We start from the raw sequence: 26,754 nt of genomic DNA on the forward strand, positions 1-26,754 counted from the left end.
AACAAGAGAGGACAGTTGGCCTTGAGGTGAGAGAGACCCTGGCTTATGACATCAAGGGTGGTGCTGGCCTGGAGGGATGCTGGAGTGTGGCAGGGGCTGCACCATGGTGGGCCTTGCAGGCCACACTAGTCACTCTGAATTCTCTGGAACAGAAGAGCAGTGTCTTCTGCCTTGAGGTGATACAGAGTGCTGGGTGGTGAATGGATCCTCGTAGTACAAAAGTGCTGTTGGGGCTGGGCGCTGTGGCTCATCCCTGAAATCCCAGCACCTTGGGAGGCCGAGGCTGGAAAATTGCATGAGGCTTGGAGTTTGAGACCAGCCTGGGCAACATAGCAAGACCTCATCTCTACAAAACATTTAAAAACTAGCCAGGTGTGTTGGTGCACACCCGTAATCCTAGCTCCTCGGGAGGCTCAGGCAGGGGGATCACTTGAGCCCAGAAATTCAAGGTTATAGTCAGCTGTGATTGTACAGCTGCACTCCAGCTTGAGTGACAGAGCAAGACCCTGTCTCTAAAAGTACCAAAAAAAGGTGCTGTTGGACTTTACACCATATGAGTATGTGTTCATGTGTGCTTACACGCACGTTTACATCCCTTGTATTCATTCTTTGTACTTGAATTTAGCTTTTCCTGCTGTCCTTTATGCATTTATTTAGTAGTTAGGTGGTTTGATCCCCAGAAGGTTAATTAATGGCCAGTGCAGCAAGTGGTAAACATACTGACTAATGGCTCATACTTGCTTTATTACTTTATTTTTTTAAATTGTTGATAATTACAATAATGCACATGGGCATGGATCCAAGACAGGAAGAATTATTGTCTGCAAGCAGATCTGCTGTAAGCTGGTAATACAGTCCAATTTACTTTTAAATTTAAATTTCACCTAAGTCACAGGAAAGATGTCTTAACTTGCTTTGAATTTGGAAGGGGTAGAGCACGTTCATATTTTTGTTATTTTCACTGTTTTAATGGGCATTAGAAGTTAAATTGATTTGTTATATCCAGATTGATACCTGAATGTTGCTTGCACCTAACAAAATGTTTAGCAGAATGACTGTGTAGAAATCTGTATTTAAAATGTAAAGTTTCTCTCTCTCCCTGCCCTGTGAAAATCATTTGGGCAAATTGCCTTTTTTTTTTTTTTTTTGGTTACAAGCAGATATATGGATTATTCACCCAAGAATTTCATGCCTTTCAATATAACAGAACCTTAGAAATTAAAGGGCCAGGTTTGGTGAATCATGCCTGTAATCCTAACACTTTGGGAGGCCAAGGAGGTGGATTGTTTGAGGCTGGGAGTACAAGACCAGCCTGGGCAATATAGTGGGACCCCATCGCTACAAAAAAATTGTGTGTAATTAGCCGGGTGTTGGTGGTGTGTGACTGTAGTGCCTACTACTTGGGGGCCTGAGGCAGGTGGATCACTTGAGCCTGGGAGGTTGAGGCTACAGTGAGCCTTGGGGACATAGTTGAGATGCTGTCTGAAAAAAAATTAAAAACAAAAACAGTAACAACAACAAAACCCACAAGAAAAACGTAAGCCTGTGATTTCCAATATTTGGTTTTTATGGAATAATAGAACTAAGAAAAATGTTTTAAATAGATGAGGTTGTTCTTGATAAATACTACAGAAGAAGAATTTTTTTTTTTTTTTTTTTTGAGACAGAGTCTCACTTTGTCGCCAGGTGCCAGGCTGGAGTGCAGTGGCACTATCTCGGCTCACTGCAACCACTGCCTCCTGGGTTCAAGCAATTCTTCCGCCTCAGCCTCCGAAGTAGCTGGGACTACAGGCGCATGCCACCATGCCCGGCTAATTTTTTTTATTTTTAGTAGAGACGGGATTTTACCATGTTGACCAGGATGGTCTCGATCTCTTGACCTCGTAATCCACCCGCCTCGGCCTCCCAAAGTGCTGAGATTACAGGCTTGAGCCACCACGCCCGGCCTAAGAATAATTTTTTAAAAGCAGCTACTTGTTTATTGTTGCCATCATTTTATGAAACTGTTTCAATAACAAAAAGTAGAAGATGATATTAGAATTCAGGATAGTTATTCTTTTTTTCTTTTGAGACTGAGTCTCACCCTGTCTCCCAGGCTGGACTGCTATGGCGCAGTCTTGGCCCACTGCAACCTCAGCCTCCTGGGTTCAAGTGGTTCTCCTGCCTCAGCCTCCTGAGTAGCTGGGACTATAGGCATGCGCCACTACGCTGGGCTAATTTTTATATTTTTAGTAGAGACAGAGTTTCACCATGTTGGTCAGGCTGGTCTCGAACTCCTGACCTTGTGATCTGCCCTCCTCGGCTTCCCAAAGTGCTGGGATTACAGGTGTGAGCCACCACTCCTGGCCAGAATAGCTATTCTTAAGCAAGGACAGCATTTCTGTACCCTTACACGTTGATGTGTGCACAACACATATACACTAGACCTAGCTTAGGTCTCTAATTTTTCAGGGGGTCGCTGAAAACCTTTTGCAGACCCTGTTAACCCCCTAGTGGATGTTGGAGGCCACCCCCTGCTTTAAAACACTGGCAAAAATCATATATATTAAAACATGGATGTTTCAGTTGCATGGATTTGTTTTCTTATTTTTTCCCAGATACGTTAAAGGAAAAGAGATCTCGTGAAGTCAATTTCAGATCTCTGACATTGGTTATTCGTGTTTGTGGTTTTAACCTCTTGGAGTCAGTTACAGTATTTCAGCCAAAGCTGGCATGTTGGATAGTTTCTCAACTTAACCTTGGTATAATCACTAATTTGAGTATTTAGTGAAATCGTTGGTCAGAAAAATGGAATATTTTAAAAAGAAGTGTAGTTTTTTACAAGTATATGAAATACTCAAACTGTGCTTAAAATTACCTGATTTTTAATGACTAACTTAATGCATATAAAAACAAAGTATATATCATAGAGTACCAGGTCAGCCAGAGGAAGCGTATAATTTCTGAGAGTATTGCCAGGTTTGTGCTGGGATATTTCTACAGAAAACCCTTCATCATTTGTATTATTTTTGACATCTGAATCAATAAGAATGATTTAGAATAAACATTTCAATATTAATATTTAATCAGTAGTGCTTCTGAGTGTTTGTTTCTTGAAATCATTTCACCCTTTTAAGATTTAGGAAACATCTCTCTCTGCATTCCCCCAAGCCCTGCACGTGCTGGTCAGCACACTCTTAATAAATAACTGCCTAAGTAATACTGGCCAGTGAGTTCAAATGTTAAGCCCAAGTTCACACCATTTAGATCATCTTATATTAATTCTGAGGCCTCCTGCCTTCCTGACCTCTGCAGTTAGCATGCCTTGCAAAGTATGACAAATGCCTGCTTTGCTTTGGAGTCACAGTGAATTCTGACTTAGTGAGGGAGCCCATGTTTCTTGTGCATGGGCAGTTTTAGGAAAATAGAGTTCTTTCTGTTACAGTGTGAAACAAAGTTAATCTTGTGTGTGTGTCCTTGTAATAACTAAACTTTGAGTAGCACTCTATTTATGTTGCACAGAAGTGAATACTAAGTTTGAGAGAGAGTAAATAACTTCCATGAGGTTACATAGCTAGGAAGCAGAATGTCCATCAAGAAATCCAATGTAGAGAAATAATTTACTTAGTGCTCTTTTGATCACAGAAGTCTCTTGGTAGTAATTGCAGATTCATCTTGACCTCACTTCCACGTCCCAGAGGCTGGGCCAGAGCCAGGAAGTCAGCACCTCTTGGCGATTTTCTTTTAAATGGTAGGACTGTATTAAATCATTCATCTAAACATGTGGTGACTGAATTCCCACAAAATACGAAGCATTAATGCAACCTGCTTTCCGCATATCCATAGTTAAAGGGTAAAGAAGGAATGTGCACTTTTTAAAACTCATTTCATGGCATCCTGGATTTGGGAAGGATGGCCAGTCATGTAGGGACTTTGTGGCCCCTTTCCTTGTGTGCCTTGGGTTCAAGCCCCAGTTCTGTGTAATTACAACTGCAGAGTGGAAAGACCCAGCCTGTTGATAGTGATGCTAACGGTTGAGTGCTTACTCTGTGGCAGGCATTGTGCTCAGTGCTTCTGCGCGCTATGTTAATCTAATCCCCACAGCAGACCTGAGCAGTTGGTACGTTAGTAACCCTGTTTTGTAGATTAAAAATTAAAACCTGGTAATGATAACAGCTACCAGTGCTTGAAGAGCGCTTCTATGTGACAAGCACTTTTCACACACTTAATATGTATTAACTCCTTTAAACGTCAACGCAGCACTGATGTGTAGTTAACTATTATTGTCATTACCTTATAAATGATGAAACTGAGGCCCAGGGAAGCTAAGTGACCTGCCAGAGTTGGCACAGCCAGTCAGTGATGGAGGTAGAACTCAGTCACTGTGTGTCTGCATCTTAAAGCCACACTCTTAGTCTTTCTCCCAGGTCAGTAGTGCAATGAGTAGAAGAGTAATGTTTGGCTGAGGGGTCTCCATACTCCCGGGAATAGTTTTCTGAGACTTTCTATTTTATCACGGGCAATCAGAAAAAAAACACAGGGACAGATGAAGAACCTATTCATTTGAGAATTTCAGTTGTGTAAACACTGTTCTTCATTTTTTTTACATGGAAGTATTTTATGTATTTGTATATTTTCAATAACTTCCCCTATAAAAGACTCTCAGCTCTCATCTCAGTGACACATGCTGAAAGACAGACCTCTATTAAATCATGGTGCTTGGCTCCTTACCACTGTAATCCAGATGGACAAATTACCGTGTTTCCATAAAAAGCATTGGAGACAGCCTAAACCATTTTCAATCTTGGAAGTGATACCTCATTTATACTTTAATATTTAAAGCTCTAATAAAAGCTGGGGTTATTTGTATAAATTACTGCCTATTAAAATAATACCTAACAGCTGGTATATGTCACCATAAGAATAATGGCTTTTTACGCTTAGAGTTTTCCCCCTACACCCAGTTCACCAGTTTCTAATTATAATTAAGTTTAAATGTTAAAAATAAAAGAATTTTCTATTCATGTAATGCAAACTCTTTCAAGAATAGGTTTTCTCATTTTACTGCTATAAAATGAGAAAATGCTTAACAAGAATCCTGCTATTTTATTACATAGTGGTTTGAAGCTTCACTTCTCTGCTGCTCAGAAAGATACTCTTAAGGTTTCAAACTGTCCAAACTCTGGTCACTGTTTGGACAATAAAAACTGTGGCATTCCTTACACATTAGGCTCTGGCAATTGCAGAGAAACAGAATTTAATATGTGTACACATGGGCTTTTACTGCCTCAGGATGTGTGCCCATGTGTTTAGAGTAATGAATATACTTTTCAGGTATCAAGCCTGTTCTGATTTGCTTACTGTGTCTTCTCTTTTTGACAGGTTAGACTCTTAATATTTAAACAATGCATTCCAGATTGAAAACTAGGCATGTAATGAACAGAACTTAAAACAAAAACACTGTATTTTGAGCAAATTTTAGACTTAAAAAATAGTTGCAGACATACTACAAGAGTTCCCCTTTGCAGTAACCCTGCTTCCCTTAATGTTGACGTCTTACGTAACTTGTAATGCAGTGATCAAAACCAGGAGGTTTGCACTGGCGCAGCACTATTAACTGACTTACAGACCTTATTCAAATAATTGCTGCAGTTTTCCACTGATGTCCTTTTCCTGTTCCGGGATCCTGTCCAGGCTCCCGCATTGCATTTACTTGTCATTTCTGCTTAGTCTTCTCAGATCTGTTGCAGTCTCCAGCCTTTCCTGATCAGCACCCTCAAATGTCTCATTGTGGGTGAGGTTAATGTGGGTGTCTGATGGGTGTCTTTGCTCTCAAGTAATTATCTTCCCTTTTGTAGCTAATAACTTAGGGGAGATAACCTTGAAAGGATACTAAGAACAGGATTTTTTTTTTTTTCCACTTTGTTCAGTTTAGTACATCTTCAGTTCGGTGAAGATTTATAATGGGCAACCAGAAAACAAACACAGGGACTGGGCATTAAGTTGTTTTAATTTGTGAATCTTGAAGTAGTACCTCAGCACTTGAACAAATACAAATGAAAATAATATATAGGATCTTCATATCTTCTAATAGATGGTTCTTTTACCAACTTTTTCTTAAAAAAGGTTTTTTAGCAAGCACGTCATACCTTTCACTATCAGTAGCTTGTGAGTGGTAACTAGATGCCTCAAAGCCCTGCTTCATTCCGCATTTGTTAGAACTAGAACTGTGTTACCTTGTCTTTGTAGGGTGAAACTTTAATACTTGTGTGTCTTATAAAGCCTTCCTGTTCAAAAGAGACCTGATTCTCCCAGTGGTAGGATCAAACTGTGCTCTTGGGAAGATACTCCCTCTATGGTAGGCACCTTTACAAGCCCTGATGCCAGATTTGATCCTGGGGTAGTAGCTTCAATGAGGACAGAGATAACTGGCTGTGCACATTTGCTGTGGAGTGGTGGGAGGACTGCCTGGTCCTAAGGGCTTTGTGAAGTGAGGTAGGCTTAGATGGCACCACTTGAGGTGATTAAAGGCCCTGACTTAAAGTAGGTTGAGATTTAGATTTATTGAGATTTGCTTACTTATTTTTTTTTTTTTTTTTTTTGAGACGGAGTTTCGCTCTTGTTACCCAGGCTGGAGTGCAATGGCGCGATCTTGGCTCACTGCAACCTCCGCCTCCTGGGTTCAGGCAATTCTCCTGCCTCAGCCTCCTGAGTAGCTGGGATTATAGGCACGCACCACCATGCCCAGCTAATTTTTTGTATTTTTAGTAGAGACGGGGTTTCACCATGTTGACCTGGTTGGTCTCGATCTCTCGACCTCGTGATCCACCCGCCTCGGCCTCCCAAAGTGCTGGGATTACAGGCTTGAGCCACCGCGCCCGGCCGCTTACTTATTTCTTTAAGCCATTTCGGGTTTTCGACCAAGTTACTAGAAGCACTTTTTACCAAGTTGAATTTCTGTCCTTGGATAGCTAAACTGTTCCCCAAGCCAAATTAATGAAATGGAATTTCTTATTAAGAATGAATTATTAAGTAAAATGGAAGTGCTGGGCTAGGGAAGCAGTTGATGCAATTTGTTTTCGAAGCCTTAAATGTGCTGCAATGTGCATAGATCACAAGGACTGGCTTAAGTGCCAACGCATGGGGCATTCATTTTTTTTGTAGAGGGTTCCAGGTTTATAGGATATCAGAAGTGCTGACTTGGCAGCAAAACCCCATTTGTAACATGTTTAATTAGGAATCAGATTGATTTATATGTTGATGTAATGGATCAAGGCACACTCTGTGCATAAGGAAATGGAGCACACATTAAATAAAGGCATTTTCAAGGTAGAAGTACAAACATTACAGAAAAAATTAGCCTCTTATACTCTAGGTAGGGTTGGGGCATGTTTGATTAGTTGACTCCATAGACATGGTCCACAGAGGCTTTTTATATTTCAGATGATACCTTCTTGAGAGTCTCTTATGACCACAAGGATTAATCTTTCTGAACTCAAAAGTGAATCACTACAGCATATTAGCTGTCTGGATTGATTCCAGTTTCTCTGCTTTTTCTTGGTGGTAACTGATGTGAGGATCTGTTGGTGCTTAGCTGCTTCTTCCTGTTGCTTTAACCCCTGGTATTTTAGATTCTCTTTAGGGAAGATAGTACTGACCATCTCAGCACAGAGCTGAAATGCACTTACCACTGATGTGTTGACCTTAGTGGTTGACCTATAAACTGAACATTTATACAGTTGGAACTCTTGTGGTCTTTAGCCAACAACCATAATGAGTAACATGTGGAACAATCTTTGGTGCTGATAAATGGCTTCTTACGATGAAATGGACCATTTCATGCTGCGGCTTGGGTGGCCTCATGTAACTAGTGTTTCTTAACTGTATTCGTTTTTAGAATTTAATGGGTAAATGGTTTCTCCTTCTATAGGCTGAACTGCTGAAAGATTAGATACCATCCGAAATCTGATTTGTTTAGTAGCTACCTTTAGTGTTAAAATATAGAAAGCCGGCCGGGCACGGTGGCTCAAGCCTGTAATCCCAGCACTTTGGGAGGCCGAGGCAGGTGGATCACGAGGTCAAGAGATCGAGACCATCCTGGTCAACCTGGTGAAACCCCGTCTCTACTAAAAATACAAAAAATTAGCTGGGCATGGTGGTGCGTGCCTGTAATCCCAGCTACTCAGGAGGCTGAGGCAGGAGAATTGCTTGAACCCAGGAGGCGGAGGTTGCGGTGAGCCGAGATCGCGCCATTGCACTCCAGCCTGGGCATCAAGAGCAAAACTCCGTCTCAAAAAATATATATATATAGAAAGCCATAGATAGAATCTAGGAAACACTGTTCAGAAGCTTTCAGATTTAACTAAAGGAGTTCATTCATAGCAGGTTTAGGAAACACATTTCTTCTGACCTGTAGATTGTTTTTTATATACATATTTATCATGTCTTCTTGGATTTTCTTCATTTAATTCTATCTGAGCTTTTGAATTGAGAAATAAAGAATTTGGGGGAGACCACTGGTTTCAATACACAAAAATATCCCTGGGGTTTCCTTACCTTTATCTTTGGATATCTCCATATTTCTCCAGATAAAATCCAAGTTTCTAGCCATAATCCTTAGATTACAAAAAAAACAGGCCTTTCGATACACGTCTTTTTTTTTGAGACAGATTCTCTGTTGCCCAGTCTGGAGTGCAGTGGTGCAATCTCTGCTCACTGCAACCACTGCCTCTTGGGTTCAAGCGATTCTGGTACCTCAGCCTCCCAAGTAGCTGGGACGATAGGCGTGTGCCACCACGCCTGGCTAGTTTTTATATTTTTAGTAGAGACAGGGTTTCACCATGTTGGCCAGGCTGGTCTTGAACTCCTGACATCAGGTTTCCACCTGCCTCAACCTCCCAAAATGCTGGGATTACAGGGGTGAGCCACCATGCCTGGCTTGGTACGCATCTTGAACTAAGGCTGAAAATTAAGACATCTGTCTTATATATTTTTCATACATTTTAATTATTTGAATTAAGCACCACTAGAGTCTTACCTATGAATACATGTGTGTTCCTTTCTACAGGTATCTTTAGATGTTTTTTCCTTCATTGGGGGAAGCAGGGACTCAACATTGGTCTGTAGCTTCATGTGCATTCTTACTGAAGGCATAGGGCCTTCTACTTTAATAAATGAGTATTCATCCCAGCAGGGTATAGTCAATTCTATAGTTGCTAATTGTTTGTTGGGTTTAATTGAGGTGTTTTTCAGCCCTGATAGATACTGGTAACGTTTTAATTCCAAATTAGCTTTCTCCCAACTATCCAACAAAGTTGGTGCTTCCTTCTCTTATAGTAGAAAGCAGGTTCATTTTAATAAATTTCGAAGCAAAATGTATGTCAGATTGTAAATTGGTCCTGGAACAAGACAATAATATATTTCAGAATCAAATTTAAGTTCCTGATTAGAAGGATTTTTCATGTCTGTGTAGTTCATCAGCATAAATAAATGAGTTTCCTAGAAAAGCGTACATTTTCCATATACTTTAAAAGTCAGCCACACGTGGTATCTCATGCTTATGATCCCTGTCCTTTGGGAAGCTAAGGCTGAAGGATCACTTGAGCCCAAGAATTTGAGACCAGCCTGGTCAAGGTAATGAGACCCCATCTCTGCCAAAAAAAAATATATATTTATATTGGGTGTGATGGTGCATGCCAGTGGTCCCAACTACTCAGGAGGTTAAGGCTGGAAGATGGCTTGAGCCCAGGAGGTCAAGACTGCCGTGAGCCGAGATTGCTCCACTGCACTTCACCCAGGTGACAGAATAAGACCCTGTCTCAAAAAAAAAAAAAAAAAGTGGGAGCGTCAAAGCTATCATTTCTTATTAGTAGGAAAACCATGTTATGTTTATGCTGTTTTTAAAAAGAACAACATGGTAGACCATGTAATCTAACCCTGCTCCTCCACAAGTTTTAAGAACCTTTTTTTTTTTTGAAGGAAGTTTTGCATCAGGGGTAACTACAGAACTCTTCTGGCTATAAGCATGCATAGTGATGTGTTTCTTGAGAGATGCTTACGCTTTTCTCATGTATGGTACTCTGCAGAACCATGCTGTTGTAATGTTACTTCACACCTGTAGTTGCTGAACTGTTAATGGTTAGACTGCACAGAAAAGGATATGAGCTAAAGACAGACCTTCTGGAATGATTGATTATTTTTACCCAACATGAGTTAAAATTGTTCATGAAATCCCTTTTAGTGTTCTGTGTCCATGAATGATGCCATCACATAATTGAGTCATGAGAGCCAAACTGGACATCTTTCTCTTCCCTGTCCTCATATCTGTTATCACACCTTGGCCTGTTTTAGGCTCTGTGATCTCTTGAATCTCTCTCCATCACTCCACCGTAGCCCAAGCTACTATTATTTCTCTTGGAATGTGCAGCTCCAGCTTCCTGAATGATTTCCCTGCATATACTCATTTCCTTTCAGTCTGTTCTTCACCGTGCAACCAGAGAAAGCATCAGAGCTTTGTTATGAAAATAGTAACTTTATGCTTAAAACCTCTCAACACTGCAGTGATAAGGACTGAAGTCATTTCCTGGTCTACAAACTGTTGTCCCTGCATGCCTCTCCCACCATCTCTCTGCCTCACAATCAACATTGCCTCAACATGGGATGCTTAAAGAGCTACTCAAGTGTCACTTTGTTTAGGAAGCTTCCTTGATCAGCTTCCTACCCAAGCTTAGGTTAGATTCCTTTTTTTTTTTTTTTTTTTTTTTTAAGAGATGGAGTCTGTCACCCAGGCTGGAGTGCAGTGATATGATCTCAGCTCACTGCAACCTCTTCGTCTGGGTTCAAGCAGTTCTCCTGCCTCAGCCTCCTGAGTAGCTGGGATCACTGGTATCTACCACCACGCCCAGCTAATTTTTGTATTTTTAGGAGAGACAGGGTTTTGCCATATTGGCCAGGCTGGTCTCAAACTCCCAACCTCATGATCTGCCTGCCTAAGCCTCCCAAAGTGCTGGGATTACAGGCGCGAGCCACTGCGCCCAGCCCAGATTCCTTTTTTATGTGCTTTCTCAACACTGTTCTTTTCCTTCTGAGAACATTTGGGAATATGATCACACCTTTGTGAGTTTTAACTCTTGCATTAGAGCCCCAAGAAAGCAGGCTATTACTTTTTGGCCCACTCTTAATATCCTAAGCACTTAGTATATTGCTTTGCAAAATACTAGTTGCTCAATAAAATTTTGTTTTGTGGGTAAATTAAGTAAAAATACTGGAATTTTAGTAATTCTCTACTTTCATGATTTGATGTGTGCAAAGGAAATAGAAAGTAGATTTGCTTCTACGAGGACACACTAAGTTGAATTGTATGTTCTAAATTTAGAAGTATCCCAGATATGGAGATTGAGGATTAAATTTTTCCTTCACCTTTCACTTTGATCATGTATGCCCAAAAGTCACTTTTTATTCTATTCTAGCTCCTGAGAAAATAATTTGTTTACAAAGATACAAATAGTAAATAATGAAGGTTTGTTTTTGTTTTTGTTTTTTGAGACCGACTCTTGCTCTGTCATCAGACTGGAGTGCAATGGTGTGATCTCGGCCTACTGCAACCTCCCCCTCCTGGGTTCAAGCGATTCTCCTGCCTTAGCTTCCCAAGTAGCTGGGACTATAGGCATGTGCCACCACACTCAGCTAATTTTTGTATTTTTAGTATGTTGGCCAGGATGGTCTTGATCTCTTGACCCCGTGATCTACCCACCTTGGCCTCCCAAAGTGCTTGGATTACAGGTGTGAGCCACTGAGCCCGGCCTTAATAAAATTCTTACTTTTTTTTTTGAAACTAAGTTTCGTTCTTGTTGCCCAGGCTGGAGTTCAGTGGTATAATCTTGGCTGACCGCAACCTCTGCCTCCTGGGTTCAAGCGATTCTTCTGCCTCAGCCTCCCTAATAGCTGGGATTACAGACGTGCGCCACCACGTCTGGCTAATTTTGTACTTTTAGTAAAGGTGGGGGGGGTTTCTTCATGTTGCCCAGGCTGGTCTTGAACTCCTGACCTCAGGTGATTCATTCACCTTGGCCTCCCAAAGTGCTGGGATTGCAAGTGTGAGCCACCACGCCTGAATATTGAAGGTTTTTAAAAGATGAATTCTGTCACATAGAACTGAATGAATGTTGCCCCTGTGTTTGCCTTTTTGGAGTAAACCTGCAATATTTTTTCCCTTTGGTAGGCTCTTGCAGCCAATGCTGGAACAGGATTTGCTGTTGCTGAGCCTCAAATCGCAATGTTTTGTGGGAAGTTAAATATGCATGTGAACATTCAGACTGGGAAATGGGAACCTGACCCAACAGGCACCAAGAGCTGCTTTGAAGCAAAAGAAGAAGTTCTTCAGTACTGTCAGGAGGTAAGAGTGTTGCCAGTAAGTTAAAACTACTTTTTTTCTGGGGCAGGTTTGAATCTATTTACCTTAGAAATAGATATCTGCCTTAGAAATATTCTGTCATTCTTCCCTTTTGACCTAAGACCAAGATGCTAATGACTAAAGCTCCAAGCCTTTTGTTTCTAAATGTGTGGTATGACTGAGAACTCTCGAAGGCTTTGTCTGCGTATTCTGTGAGCTCTCAGTTCTTTAAGGGAAGAATACCACAGAAGCTTGGCAAATACCATGGAAGCGCAGCCTGGTTCTCATCCGCCCACTTGTCTTGGAAGATGGAAAACAAAGCATGTCAGGTGTAAGCTTGTGTTTTCCACTTACTGATAGAAAGCTACCAGTATTATAAATTATCATCTCAGGTCTGATTCAGCTTTGGGTTTAAGAGAAGATGATATGAGATGTTATAACTTAATGATTTATTTTTTTCTGATAGAGGCAGGGTCTTGCTACATTGGTCAGGGTACTCTCGAGCTCCTGGCCTCAAGCAGTCCTCCTGCCTCAGCTTCCCAGAATGCTGGGGTTATAGGCATGAGCCATCACTTTTTTTTTTTTTTTTTAAGTTGGAGTCTTGCTCTGTCACCAGGCTGGAGTGCAGTGGCACAATCTTGGCTCACTACAACCTCTGCCTCCTGGGTTCAAGCTATTCTTCCACCTCAGCCTCCTGAGTAGCTGGGACCATAGGCGTGTGTGACCACGCCTGGCTAATTTTTGTATTTTTAATAGAGACAGGGTTTCACCAAGTTGGCCAGGATGGTCTCGATCTCTTGACCTTGTGTTCCACCCACCTCAGCCTCCCAAAGTGCTGGGATTACAGGTGTGAGCCAGCACACCTGGTGAGCCACAACTTCTTACCAAGATGAGCATACAGGGCGAGGGTGAAGTTGTTCTGTAATTTATTGGCAGAGGTTTCCATGGACTTGCCTCATAGATTCATCAAGTTAACAGCTACCCTACAAGCAAACTTGACACCTCATGGATTTGTTTTGGGCCAAAAGCTTCCTACTTTTGTTTGTCCTTAAATACAAATTCCTTTTGAAAAGAGAATGCATGGAAGTGTTCAGAAATCGAACCTGTTAAAAGAAAACTAATGCAGTTATCTTTTTACTTGATGACTTGTTGGAGCCAGCGGTAGTGGAGTGTAACTTTAGATTTATATAGGATGAGTGTGGAGGCAGAATAAACTTAGACACACCATCCTTACTTGCAAGTGTGTGTCGGTCTGCAGATTGATTTATTGTGTTTTTGTTTTCTTAACAGATATATCCAGAGCTACAGATCACAAATGTAATGGAAGCAAACCAGCCCGTCAGTATTGACAATTGGTGCCGGAGGGACAAAAAGCAGTGCAAGAGTCACATTGTTACACCTTTCAAGTGTCTTGGTGAGTGTTCCTCGTTACTTTTCAGGAAGTGCCAGCCCCCTCCCATTTTAAAATTTAATTTTCTCTTGGCTCACAGTGAAATACTTAGATCTGTTAAGCTGGGTGCTGCATGAATTTATTGAGGAGAATTTCTCTTAGTGGTGTTTACTTGCCTGGAGTTGACCTCTTCATTGTGATGAATAATGCTGCCTTCCCATGGTAGACATCCTTCCACGGGACTGAATAAGGGTGCCCTCCACAAAGCAGTCGCACTTATGCCCTCACATTGTTTCATATCAATGGTTTACAGTGATAGTGGTGAGTAGTGTTAAAGCAGCCCAAGGTGAAGAGTCTTCTGTTTCCCTTACTTCATCCCACACACATTTGCGCTGTTAGACCAAACTTCTTAACAGTTTTCAGGAGAAAGTAAAGTGACTTATAGCAGCCTGTGGACGGTCAAGGGTATCAGGGTCAGGACTCATAGGACCTGCCACTCTGAAGGGTTTGGGGCTGGTAAGAGTGGTCATGTCTGTGTTGCTGGTGTCAACATTCAGAGCCAATTTGAGTACAACGATAACAGTTTGTTATGCAGAAACGGAGTTGTTGCTTCCAACACTCAGGGAATATATTCATTTTACCCATTTGTGCCTGATACATTGAAATTATACTCACATGTCTGTGGTCTGGGTGATTCAGGAACACATATGGTTACAGAAACTTTTGATGACTTAATATGTCTGTGAAGCTGTGTTTTTAGTTGTTCCTGTGATGAAAAGCAGATACGTTTTGAAAATCGCTGGAAAAGAAATGAAGTTGATGGTGTTTGGTCTGATTGCGGTTGGGGGAGGTGTGCAGGGCCCAGTGGGCACTAAGGTGATAGGATATAAGTACTTACTAAGTTGTTGGGTCTAACTACTTTTAGGTATTTTTTTTTTTTTCGCCTAGGAGTACTGTGAAAAGATTCCCAAGATACTCAGGGAGCTATGAGTCAAAAACGTGGTCATCACTGGCTTGTGTCCTCTTCCTGCATCAGATTCCCACTGCCCTAGTTCAGCCTGTGGTCACTTCTTTGGGCCAAGAGCAGCCTCCATGCTGTTTCTCAGTCCTATTGTTCAGTCTGTTGCCTACTGATTGAAAATGAAGACCAAATCATGTCTCTCATGCGCAAAATCTTAAAGAATGTTGAAACTCCTTAGCATGCCTTCAAAACTACATGATCTGGCCCTTGCTCAACTCTTCCCTGTTCTCTGTGACTCTGCCCCATGCTTTAGGCTTCATCAACACTGACCGCCCCAGGGTGCTGGGCCACGTACCATCCAGCTCAGAATTTGGAATGGCTTTCCTCTGCTGACTTTGCTTGGGAAGTTCTTCTTGCAAGGCTTACCTCAGGGGTTGCCTCCTTTAAAGGGAGCCTTTCCTGGTCTTATTTTCTATCCATTCTTCCAGGTTTCTGTAATACTTTCTGCTGTTGCCATTGCACTTAGCACAGTGTACCATGATTGTTCATAGACCTTTCTCCAACTATGCTGTGAACACCTTGCAAGCAGCGACCCTGTTTTAGTCTTTCTTGTCCTACTGAGCCCCATGGTAGTGCCTAGAATGTAGAATATACTGTTTACAATAATTATAAAAAAAGAATGCTACCAGAGTTGGTACACAATAGAAATTTAATTTTATTGCTTTATTTCCCAAATGATATAGTTTAAATTTTTTGGCATGTTATAGAACCGAACAATAATATTGTTATTAATGAAATACATAAAAGACCATTTAACCATAATCCATTTGGTACCTTCTTTGCATTGTGGTCACTGAATAAAGCATTATACAATCTTTGGTATTACTTCAGTTATTCACGTTTACCTCAGCATCCATTTGGACAACTTCTGAACCAGTCAGTAGAGCTATCCATTGATATTTTTATGTAAGCACAGTTGCCTAAGCCGAAACTAATAAGGGATGACATGACTGGAAAGGCATACTGCAGTTCTTCTTCCTCATCAGTTAGATTTTGATGTCTCCCTGCCCCTTCTGCTGTCACCTCCCCTTTGAGCAGCTGGGCAAAACTGACATCATTAGTTAATAGTGACCACCACCATTTTCCTCCATAGACTCCTTGGAAAGCCTTGGTGATAGTCTTTCAGAGTAGCTATTGTTTTTAATTAAAAAATAATAGTTTAAAAATAATTTCAAATTTACAGAATAGTTACAGAAATGGCACAGAGTTCCTCTGTATGCCCTTCACCCAGATTTCAGATTTTCCAACTGTTAACCTTTGATTAATGTGGTAAAAAATCTTATTCTCCCTTCCCATCACCCCTCACACACATACTCAAGTTTTTGTTTGTTTTCTGAATCGTTTGGCAAGAAGGCAAACATGATATATCCTTATGCCTTAATACTACAGTGTGTATTTTTTAAAAAAGGAAATTCTCCTATGTAACCGTAGTATAATCATCAGAAATCAGGATTTTGTAGACAATATCTGGTTGATCCAATATCTAATCTACAGACCCTACTTAAGTTTCGCCTGTTGTTCTAATAACATCCAGGTTCTAATCTAACATCACATGTTGCATATTTCCTTGCCCTTTACGACACTGATTTTTTTAAAAAAGACTACAGGCCATTTCCTTTATAGGAAAGTTTTCATTCGACAATAATCGTGTCTCAGATAAACCTCATTGGCTACGATACTGCCACTGCACAAAGCTCAGTTCCTTAGAACGCTTGGCAATTTGTTTTTGTCTGTGATCCTTTTGATTTTTTCATTTTTGAGGGGAGTATCACGGAAGTGTTCTCACTGCATCATAGTAGGAGTTGTGCATTGTCAGTTTGTCTCATCATCTGGCTAAGATGGTGTCTGCATTCATTTGGTTTTTTTTTTTTTTTTCGTCTGTGACAAAATAGACTTTAATCGTAACAAAGACTAAAAGAAACAAAGGTCATGACATAATGGTAAAAGGATCAATGCAACAACAGGAGTCAATGATCATAAATATATATGCACCCAATATAGGCGTGCCCAGATACATAACACAAGTTCTTAATGACTTATACAGAGACTTGGACTCCCGCACAATAATAGTGGGAGACTCTGGCACCACATTGTTAATATTCGACGGATCAACAAGATAGAAAATTAACAGGGACATTTATGATTTGAACTCAGACCTGGAACAAGTAAACTCAGTGAATATTTATAGAATTCTTCACCCAGGTCCACAGAACATACATTTTTTTCAGTATCACACTACACCTATTTTGAAAGTGACCACATAAATGGAAGTAAATCACTCTTCAGCATTTGCATAGCATTTCACAGATTTAAATGAAATATTGATCGGCTCTTTGTTATTTTCTTCCCTTATTCCTTCCTGTCTCCGCTCTTAAGTACAATTATCGGCATAAAAGAGGTTTTTAATACCTATTTTTAGATTGCATTCCAGCCTGGGCAATAGAGCAAGACTTCTGTTCTCTCTCCCCCTTTCTCTTTCTTTCTTTCTTTCATTAAAAAAAGAAAGAAAGAAAGATCTTATATGCCCTGGATGTGTTCGTGGACAATAATCTATTTCCATCAATATAGCATATAAATGAGTAAATCAGTACTTCTGTAAAATAGTAAGTTGAAGTAAAGAAAATAATTTGATTGATCTTTTGCATTCTTGAAGTCTAATTTCATGTTTGGACTATAATCATCTTAAAATGTGATAACCCCCACAGTGGATTCCAATTAGAAAAACATCCAGGAAAATAATTTCTTATGCATTTATGCAAACATTAATGATTTGCCCTGGCCTGTTTCATACAGCTAGAGTTAGTAACTGGGTCTAGTGAGCAACACCCCAGAAGTCTGAAGGCAGAGGAGTTTACAAGTATTTGCAGATGTCCCACTGTTACAGCACTAACAGCTAGGCTACCTCTGTTGTAGTCAAGCACAGTGTTTACCCAATAATATATTAACTGTTGAAACACTCCTGACAACCCAGTGACCTCACACCTCCTCATATTCTTAGGTCTAATGGGCCACCAGTTTGAGATTCTGGCATTACACAAGGTAGTAAGTGATAAAGTAATCCCCCAGTGATCAAACTTTTTTTTCCTTTTCATAACGTGCCACCAAGTCAATAGAGTCCCATTTTGAAAGACCTCTTTAATGAGAAATTTCATCAGGAGGGTCAAACACAAATGTATCTGTTAAGTGAAGACTTCTACATAGCATTAGGATAATTAACAGCATGGCCACCAGCACAAGATTATCATTCATATACCAAGCATTATATTTTACATTCAGCAGACTATCAAATGTCCTTTAATTTCACAGATGATAATATAATACATACTGTGTAAGAAGCACGCAATAGTTTTGCAGTACAACTTCAAACTGTATACAAATTGGAATACAGATGTTAAACTCTGGTGTACCTACAATATTTTTGAATTTTAGATACAATGCATACAAAATTTACAGTGCAAATATTAGCTAATCTGAAAACTTTACTTCCCATAATATAAAAATGATACTTTGAGATGCAAATTTTACTAAACTATATAAACATTTAAAATAATCATTAAAAACTCAACATTAGCATTTATAAAGATTAGCTATAAAAATATATTGGCAGTCACTTTTCTTATAAAGGTACCATTCACTACATTACAAAATAGTCTCTAACATAAAACTGCCCTAATAACCATACTATTATAGAATCTGATAAACCCTACATTAAACTGATTATAAAATTGTCTTGAAAAAACTTTGGTATGCATCTTCAGAAGGTTTTTAAAACATATTATTTTAAGGGCCCGTAAACATTCCGTTCTATTAAAGCACAGAAGAATAAGTAATGGCTATTCAACTGCATACAGAATACAGAATCAAAAAAACAATTTATTATGTATTTGTAGAAAACCACCATTACCAGAGTGAGCAAAAATACCACCTATTTAAAAGTATCAAACTTTTAAACAGTTCTCTTTCCATTCTGATAAAAAATGTTATAAAATCACCACACTCCATTCATGTACCTTAGATGCCTTTTAGGATAAAACCTCAAAAATAATTAACACGGTCTCAAAATCCATTCAAGTCCAATAAACAATCTTCAAAAAACCCACTTAAAAGACTTGACATGAGAACAAGTTTACATAATCAGAACACATACTTTATATATTTAGTAATGTACTAGGTTTTCTCTTACTTTTGTAAATTAGTATTGGCAGAAATAAAATACACATGCGTGCGCGCGCACGCGCACACACACACAGACATACACACACACATATATATATAACTAAAAAAGGTAACTTTCAGCAAACGGAAATGCAAACCTGTAGGGTAAATTAATTAATTTTTAAAAATTTAGTTTATCAAATTTCATCTTCTCTGCCATTTTGGATTGGCAACTATTGGTTATTTAGAAAATTTAGACTGCTGAAAGTTCATTTCTTGCTTCCTGAATACGTTTAATTTCTACAAAGCTTCCAGTTGTGTCCATAGCTTCCTGGAGGTCATTTTCCACTTTCTCCTCTGTTACTAGATATCGTGCATAAGATAGTTATCCTTGAGTTGGAAAAGCCTAAATAAAAAAACTTCACTTTTGACCTTTACTTTATAAAACTCTACTAAGAAATCCATTTAATTTTTATGGAAGTCCACAAAAATATTTTCTTTCTTAAGAATCAAACACTTTTATTGGAATAAAGATCCTTCAAAGTTTTTAACTCTTCTATTAGAGTTTTATTTTGATTTTCCAGGACTGCAACTCGGTTTTCCAGGCATTTCACAAATTCTTTGTTCTTCCTGCGACATTCTCGAGCAGTTTCTCTGTTATTCATTAACCTTATTTCTCTTTTCAATTGGGGGTCATCTGTCTTAGTTGTCGGAGAGGTTAAGAGACACAGGAGATGTCATCACCACAGTTTGTGGCAGAGAAGTAGCTGAAGGTGTAGTTCGGATCTGGTATGTCTGCATGTCTCCTGATGCAGTCTGTACAACAACCTGATTGCTGGGAACAAGTATCTGCTGTCCATCAGAGGTCTGTGCATACTGAAGAATAGTTGTACCTTGCTGAGTACTGCCTGAATTTGTTATGGTTAATGTCTGAAGTCCCTGTACTTCATCTGTGCCTGGACTCGCCAACTGTAAGGCTCCATTTGGGGCAATGGCAATGTACTGTCCGCTGCTAGTCTGATAGATGGGAGCTGGAACAGACATAGAAGTGACAGCAGAAACTCCAGGATTTTCTCCGTCTCCTTTTCTGCCCCGTGTATCTTCTCCTTTTCTGCCCCGTGTATCTTCTGAAGATAAGTCTTTCAAAATTTTTCTGTAAGAAGGGCGCGGTGCTAAGATCCCGTGGGCTTTCTGTGAGGAGCCTATGCTGTCAGATGTGTCCTGGGACTCTTCACTTTCTGATAAAGATGATACCTGTTGAGCAATATGAGAAATGTGAGCTCCCTGAACTGTTGAACCAGGTTGAGGTGCTGTCTCTGACGTGGTACTCTTGTGGGAATGTTCCATAATCAACTGTGGCTGCCGCCTCCCCGCTCTCCGGGGCGGGAACTGATTCATTTGTTTTATTGTGTACACATTGTCTGCATTTGGCTAGTGGGGACCCCTTTATGCTGGTTCCTGTGTTCTTTTAATATATCCTTATCATTCTTTGAAAACTTTACTTTCGGACACACAAGATGCTCCAGGCCCATTCTGTATTTTTTCTACTCCACCCCTGGAGTCTGTTTTCTCTAAGACACCATGGTTTCTTTTAGTGGGGAATGCTATTTAGAAACCAAGATCTGGGCGTTAGGTGATTTGCTTTTTGTTTTTGGTTAATTTTGGACAGGTAGTGTTACTGTGATATGAAAACTACTAAACAAGTTCTGATTTAATAACTACTTAGAAATCAAAGTAGTTACTACTTTGGTTGTCATATTGGCAGCTTTGAGGTGCTTTCTTTTGCATTCATACCTTGGTATGTTGGCGTAGCTCACTTATCCATTGCAGGTGTCCCTTTGCAAGTCTTTCTAGCCTTTGAGTTCATGACAGCCCTTTGACAGTTCACCCTATTCCTGATGTGGACCCCTGTGCAAGGTGAATGTTGCACTCATGAGAGGTAGTCTGGATCCTTGACTTCCCTGAACGCTGTTTTCCCTGAAACATACCTCAGGCAACCACCAGGCCTCGTTAAGTAAGGCTGTTTTCTCCCACCTGGGTACAGCTTTCACCAGCTCCCTAAATTACATGGTTTTCCTGTTTGCACCTGGAGAGTGTTTTTGTAGTAAATTTATTTTATATTTTTATTTTTTTAATTTTTGTGGGTACATAATAGGTATCTATGGGGTACTCAAGATATTTTGATATAGGCATACAATGCTTAATAGTCAGATCAGGTTATGTAGTAGATTTACTTATAGGCATGGGTGTTGGTATTGGTGGCTTCCTCAAGTAGGTAAACAGCCTTTGAATTCTGAAAGGAATTTCAGCAACTCCGAAAAAGCTCTAAAACCTGGATGCCTGCCACAGCACTGCTGGAAAGAAGTAGTAGGAAAGAAAAGCTGAATCACAGGGAATGATTAGAAACTGGAGATAAATTCTGACTGCAGCTTAAATGAATATTGTATGGGTTAGGTTTTGCTATATTGCCATATTCATCGATCAGTAAAAACAATAGAGCTTTATGTTTGTCCAGTGACTTAGGAAATTGTGGCAATTATATTATACTCCACTGATTAAATTGAGGATGTTATGAACTTGGATATAAACTATTAAAGTGAGAGAAAACCATTTTCAGTGTCCTATAAAACAGTAATACTGATCTGCCTAGGTGAATTTTTTTTTCCTAAGAGCTTCTGATAAAAAATTGTAGCAAAGGCAAAGAGTAGCAATGAAATGATAGAGAGCGGATGCTGGGATTTAAATGTGTTTCCTCTTTCAGTTTACTTTTTTAAAGGGGTTTATTTTTCAATAAAAGAGGTTTACAGTGGGGGAAAGGGACAAAAACAAATTTATTTCCAATTTCTTTACCAAGTTAACTTTAACTGTGATTAACATTATGGTGTATAGATGACAATTTTTTTCTTTGGATACACTTGGAGATGTGTATGCTTTTAAATGCTTTTTTCTGTAAACGTGATTATACTGTGTATGCTCCCCTGTTTATTTTTAGTTCCTTTTATTTTTATTTGACATTTATTGAGCTTTTATTATGTGCTACTTTTAGGGATACATACATCTTTGAATAAAAGACAAAGTTGGAAAAAAAAAAAAAGATAAAGTTGACCTTAAGTAACTAGCCTGAAGAACGGGTTAGAGATACACGGTGTATTTGCTTTTGTTCGTTTGTTCAGTGATTTTAATAGTATCATGTTGTATATATGTATCATCATTTAATTAATTCCCTCTTGATGGACATTAGGTTTGTTCTAGTTTTTTGATATTGATAACACTAATGAAGATTTTAATTCACTTGTCACCTAGTTATTTCCTTAGGGTTTGTGTATATATTTTTCTTTTCTTTTCTTTCCTTTTTTTTTTTGAGACAGGGCCTCTGTCGCCCAGGCTGGAGTGCAGTGGCATGATCTTGGCTCACTGCAGCCTTTGCCTCCAACCCCCCACAGCTGAGATTACAGGCATTCACCACTATGCTCTGCTAATTTTTACTATTTGTAGTAGAGATGGGTTTTCACCATGTTGGCCAGGCTGGTCTCAAACTCCTAATCTCAAGTGATCCACCTGTCTCAGCCTCTGAAAGTACTGGGATTACAGGCGTGAGCCACTATATCCTTAGGATATACTTTAAAAACTGGAATTGTTGAATCAAAGAGTACTGTTAAAACATACATATATATTTAGGCTGGGAACAGTTGCTCATGCCTGTAATCCCAGCACTTTGGGAGGCTAGGATGGGAGGATCATTTGAGGTCAGGAGTTCAAGACCAGCCTGACCAACATGGTAAAGTCTCATCTCTACTAAAAATAGCAAAAATTAGCCAGGTGTGGTAGCAGATGCCTGTAATCTCAGCTGCTCAGGAGACTGAAGCAGGAAAATTGCTTGAACCCAGGAGACAGAGGATACAGTGAGCCAAGATCGTGCCACCGCACTCCAGCCTGGGCAATAGACTGAGACTCCCTCTCAAAAAAAAAAAAAAAAAAAAGTCAGGCGCCGTGGCTCACACCTATAATCCCAGCACTTTGGGAAGCCAGGGTGGGCAGATCACAAGGTCAAGAGATCAAGATCATCCTGGCCAACATGGTGAAACCCTGTTTCTACTAAAAGTATAAAAAATTAGCTGGGTGTGGTGGTACATGCCTGTTGTCCCAGCTACTCGGGAGGCTGAGGCAGGAGAATTGCTTGAAACCGGAAAATGGAAGTTGCAGTGAGCCGGGATTGCGCCACTACACTCCAGCCTGGTGGTAGAATGAGACTCTGTCTCAAAAAAGTAAAATTTAAATTTTAGAATTTAGTTTGTTTTCAAATTCATTGTGTTCTTTTTTGATTTTTAGAGGTCAGATAAATTGACTCAGTCATGGAATAGCTGAAGATTGGTGGTATATAATTTTATAGTTTAACATGGAATTAATTATTTTATTAAATTTCTGGCACTTCCAGAAAGGTTTTGATGTTAAACTTGTAATTCTGAAGTATTATACCAAGCATCCTGTAAAGATAAAACATAATGTGATGGCTGCTCATATACTCACCATCCAGATTTAAGTTCTTCAGTGTTTTATCATGTTTGCTTCATATTCATCTGGGTTTTTTTTTTTTTTTTTTTTTTTTTTGAGATGGAGTCCCACTCTTTCACCCAGGCTAGGCTAGAGTGCAGTGGCACAATCTTGGGTCATTGTAACCTCTGCCTCCGGGTTCAGGCTATTCTCCTGCCTCAACCTCCGGAGTAGCTTGGATTACAGACATGTACCACCATGCCCAGCTAATTTTTGTATTTTTAGTAGAGACAGGGTTTCACCATGCTGGCCAGGCTGGTCTCGAACTCAGTTCTTTTGCAACATTCACATGCCTCTATAAACAATATTTTTGTGTTTTAAAATTTACACTAATGGCATCATATTATATCTGACCTTTTACAACTTGCCTTTACTTTGCATTGTTTTAGAGTTTATCCAAGGTGTTAAAAAGGTTTAGTCAAAAGTTGTAGTATTTCTGACCAGCACAGTGGCTCATGCCTGTAATCCCAGCACTTTGGGAGGCTGAGGCAGGCAGATCACAAGGTCAGGAGATCAAGACCATTCTGGCTAACACGGTGAAACCCATCTCTACTAAAAATATAAAAAATGAGCTGAGTGTGGTGGCGTGCGCCTCTAGTCCCAGCTACTGGGGAGGCTGAGGCAGGAGAATCACTCGAACCCAGGAGGCAGAGGTTGCAGCGAGCCGAGATTGCACCATTGCACTCCAGCCTGGGCAACAGAGCAAAACTCCGTCTCAAAAAAAAAAAAAAAAAAAAAAAAGGCGTAGTGTTTCTGTAGAATATAGATCAGTAGTGAAATTGCTGCTTTAAATTTTTACAAATTAAAGTACATTAACTGTTGCTTAAATATGGATTGCTTTTATGAGTATGGCTGTATCGTTTGTATAAAATGAGTTATTCAAGACTTCACAGTAACATTAACATCAATAATGCCTACCGTGTGTCAGTTTTTTTTTTTTTTTAAACAACGAACCTAAATGTGGAACAATAGTTTCTGTTCAAAGCTTTTCTTATGTTGTATAGATGATGTCATTTAGACCCCACAAGATAAAAGAAACCGAGGGACTGAGAGGTTGAGTAACTTGGCTAAGCTCACTCTGCTTGTAGATGACAGTGCCGAGGTTGAACCCTGGCATTCAGCCCTGCATATACTCTTCCTTATGTATATACACTGTTGTTGCTTCTTGTCATGAATGAACAAATACAAAAACAGCCTAGTTAATTCAGAACAATCACAGTAAACCATGTGACTTGGTGGTTGGATGTCAGAGTTTAAGTAATTTCTACTTAGATTGAGTATCAGGGTTGTTTGTCCCTGTAGAGGCAGATTCTAGGTTACCATTTGTGTTTTTGCTGTTTTTAAGCATTGATTATAAGTCTAGTTGATTGTTAAAGCTTGTATACAGGTCCTGCTTCCCCTAGAGCTTTTGGGGTCCTCAAGGGCAGCAGTGTGTCAAGCTCACCTTTGCATTCCTGCTTCAGTGTTTTATTGAGCTATTTGATAGCAGTGCTGAGAAACCTGACTGCCATTTGTAACGCTGTTTTCATGTGGGGGAACTGTTACACTGCTGTAGCTTGTCCTATCAGGAGCCCATCTTCTCCTACTTACTAGATCAGCAACTCCCTTTCTCTTATCACCGGGGCAATAGAAAGACCAACTTCAGTGCTTTTGCCCGAGGCCCAAGGTGGAGGATCCTGAGAGGCCCAACCATGAGGGCGAGGATGGGGTGGTTCTGTGTAGACTTCCCACTAGCTGAGCCCTAACCTCTTTCTTAGACCACATTACTTTCTCATTATATTTTCAGGGGTTTTCCCTCTTAACCTCAGAGATTAGCCTACCTGGTGCTTCTCCTTGCCACTGCTTCCTGCATCTTCCCTGGGATAAGCACATCTGTCTCCCTCTCTTTCTCTCCCTCTCCCTCTCCACCATGTGGATCACATGGCAGATGGATGTGCAGTGCAGATTACTGAGCCTTACCTTACACTATTGAATCAGAGTCTCAGGGTGATTATCCAGTGATGTGTATGTTGTATGTTTCTTACTTTTTATTGTTGCAAGTTACAAACATGGCCAGACAGAGACAATGATACCATTCACCCTCAAGTACTGATTCCCCAGCTGTATAACCATCATCAGTTCATGAGCCGTTCTTCCTCCTCCTGTGGGCCCACTCCCTGACACCCCTGATTATTTGGAAACAAATCAGATACCTTTTTTTTTCTTCTTGTGAATAAACAGCTATGCCGGGCGCGATGGCTCAAGCCTGTAATCCCAGCACTTTGGGAGGCCGAGGCGGGTGGATCACGAGGTCGAGAGATCGAGACCATCCTGGTCAACATGGTGAAACCCCGTCTCTACTAAAAATACAAAAAAACTAGCTGGGCGTGGTGGCGCGTGCCTGTAATCCCAGCTACTCAGGAAGCTGAGGCAGGAGAATTGCCTGAACCCAGGAGGCGGAGGTTGCGGTGAGCCGAGATCGCGCCATTGCACTCCAGCCTGGGTAACAAGAGCGAAACTCCGTCTCAAAAAAAAAAAAAAAAGAAAAAAATAAATAAATAAATAAAAATAAACAGCTATGTATATCTTTCGCCCAACTTTTTGGGACAAGTTTTAGAAAATGTAATAGTGAATACCTATATACCCTTTACCTAAATTCTCCAATTTTTCCTGTTTTTCTCTCTCTGAATCTTACATATATTTTTGTGTTGCTAAACCATTTGAAAGTAAGTTGGGACATCATGACAGTTCATTTCTAAGTATTTCAGCTGGTTTCTTTAAGAGCTAGGGATATTCTCCTGTATAATGACAGTACAGTCGTCAGGTTTTGGAAAGTTTCCTAAGTGTCCAAATGGTGTTCTTTATAACTTGTTTTTTATTTATTTCTTTTTTCTTTTTTTTTGAGACGGAGTTTTGCTCTTGTTGCCCAGGCTGGAGTGCAATGGCGCATTCTCGGCTCACTGCAACCTTCGCCTCCTGGGTTCAAACAATTCTCCCATCTCAGCCTCCCAAGTAGCTGGGATTACAGGCATGTGCCACCACTTCCGGCTAATTTTTTGCATTTTTAGTAGAGACGGGGTTTCACCATGTTGGCCAAGATGGTCTCGATCTTTTCACCTCCTGATCCACCCGCCTCGGCCTCCCAAAGTGCTGGGATTATAGGCGTCAGCCACCGCGTGTGGCCTATTTCTTTTTTCTTTTTTTTTTTTTAAGATGAGGTTTCACCATGATGGCCAGGCTAGTCTTGAACTCCTGACCTCAGGTGATCCACCCACCTCAGCCTCCCAA

At 40.2% G+C, this 26,754-nt stretch overlaps 1 protein-coding gene and 2 pseudogenes across 4 annotated transcripts in view; 1 reads left to right on the plus strand and 2 right to left on the minus strand.

Moving 5' to 3' along the window:
* APLP2 (amyloid beta precursor like protein 2) overlaps positions 1-26,754 on the plus strand; it is a 75,225-nt gene that overhangs the window by 22,380 nt on the left and 26,091 nt on the right. For all 4 annotated transcript variants that reach the window (XM_039470413.2, XM_039470414.2, XM_039470415.2 and 1 more), the window contains exons 2-3: positions 12,200-12,373; positions 13,661-13,784. In XM_039470413.2, coding sequence (XP_039326347.1) covers positions 12,200-12,373; positions 13,661-13,784 — 298 coding nt within the window. The remainder of the gene's footprint in view (positions 1-12,199; positions 12,374-13,660; positions 13,785-26,754) is intronic.
* On the minus strand, positions 16,397-16,477 carry LOC120364721 (U4 spliceosomal RNA; annotated as a pseudogene).
* LOC120364583 (cyclic AMP-dependent transcription factor ATF-1 pseudogene) lies at positions 19,147-20,321 on the minus strand (annotated as a pseudogene).

The sequence above is a fragment of the Saimiri boliviensis genome, chromosome 6 (genome assembly GCF_048565385.1).
Source record: "Saimiri boliviensis isolate mSaiBol1 chromosome 6, mSaiBol1.pri, whole genome shotgun sequence".
NCBI lineage: Eukaryota > Metazoa > Chordata > Mammalia > Primates > Cebidae > Saimiri > Saimiri boliviensis.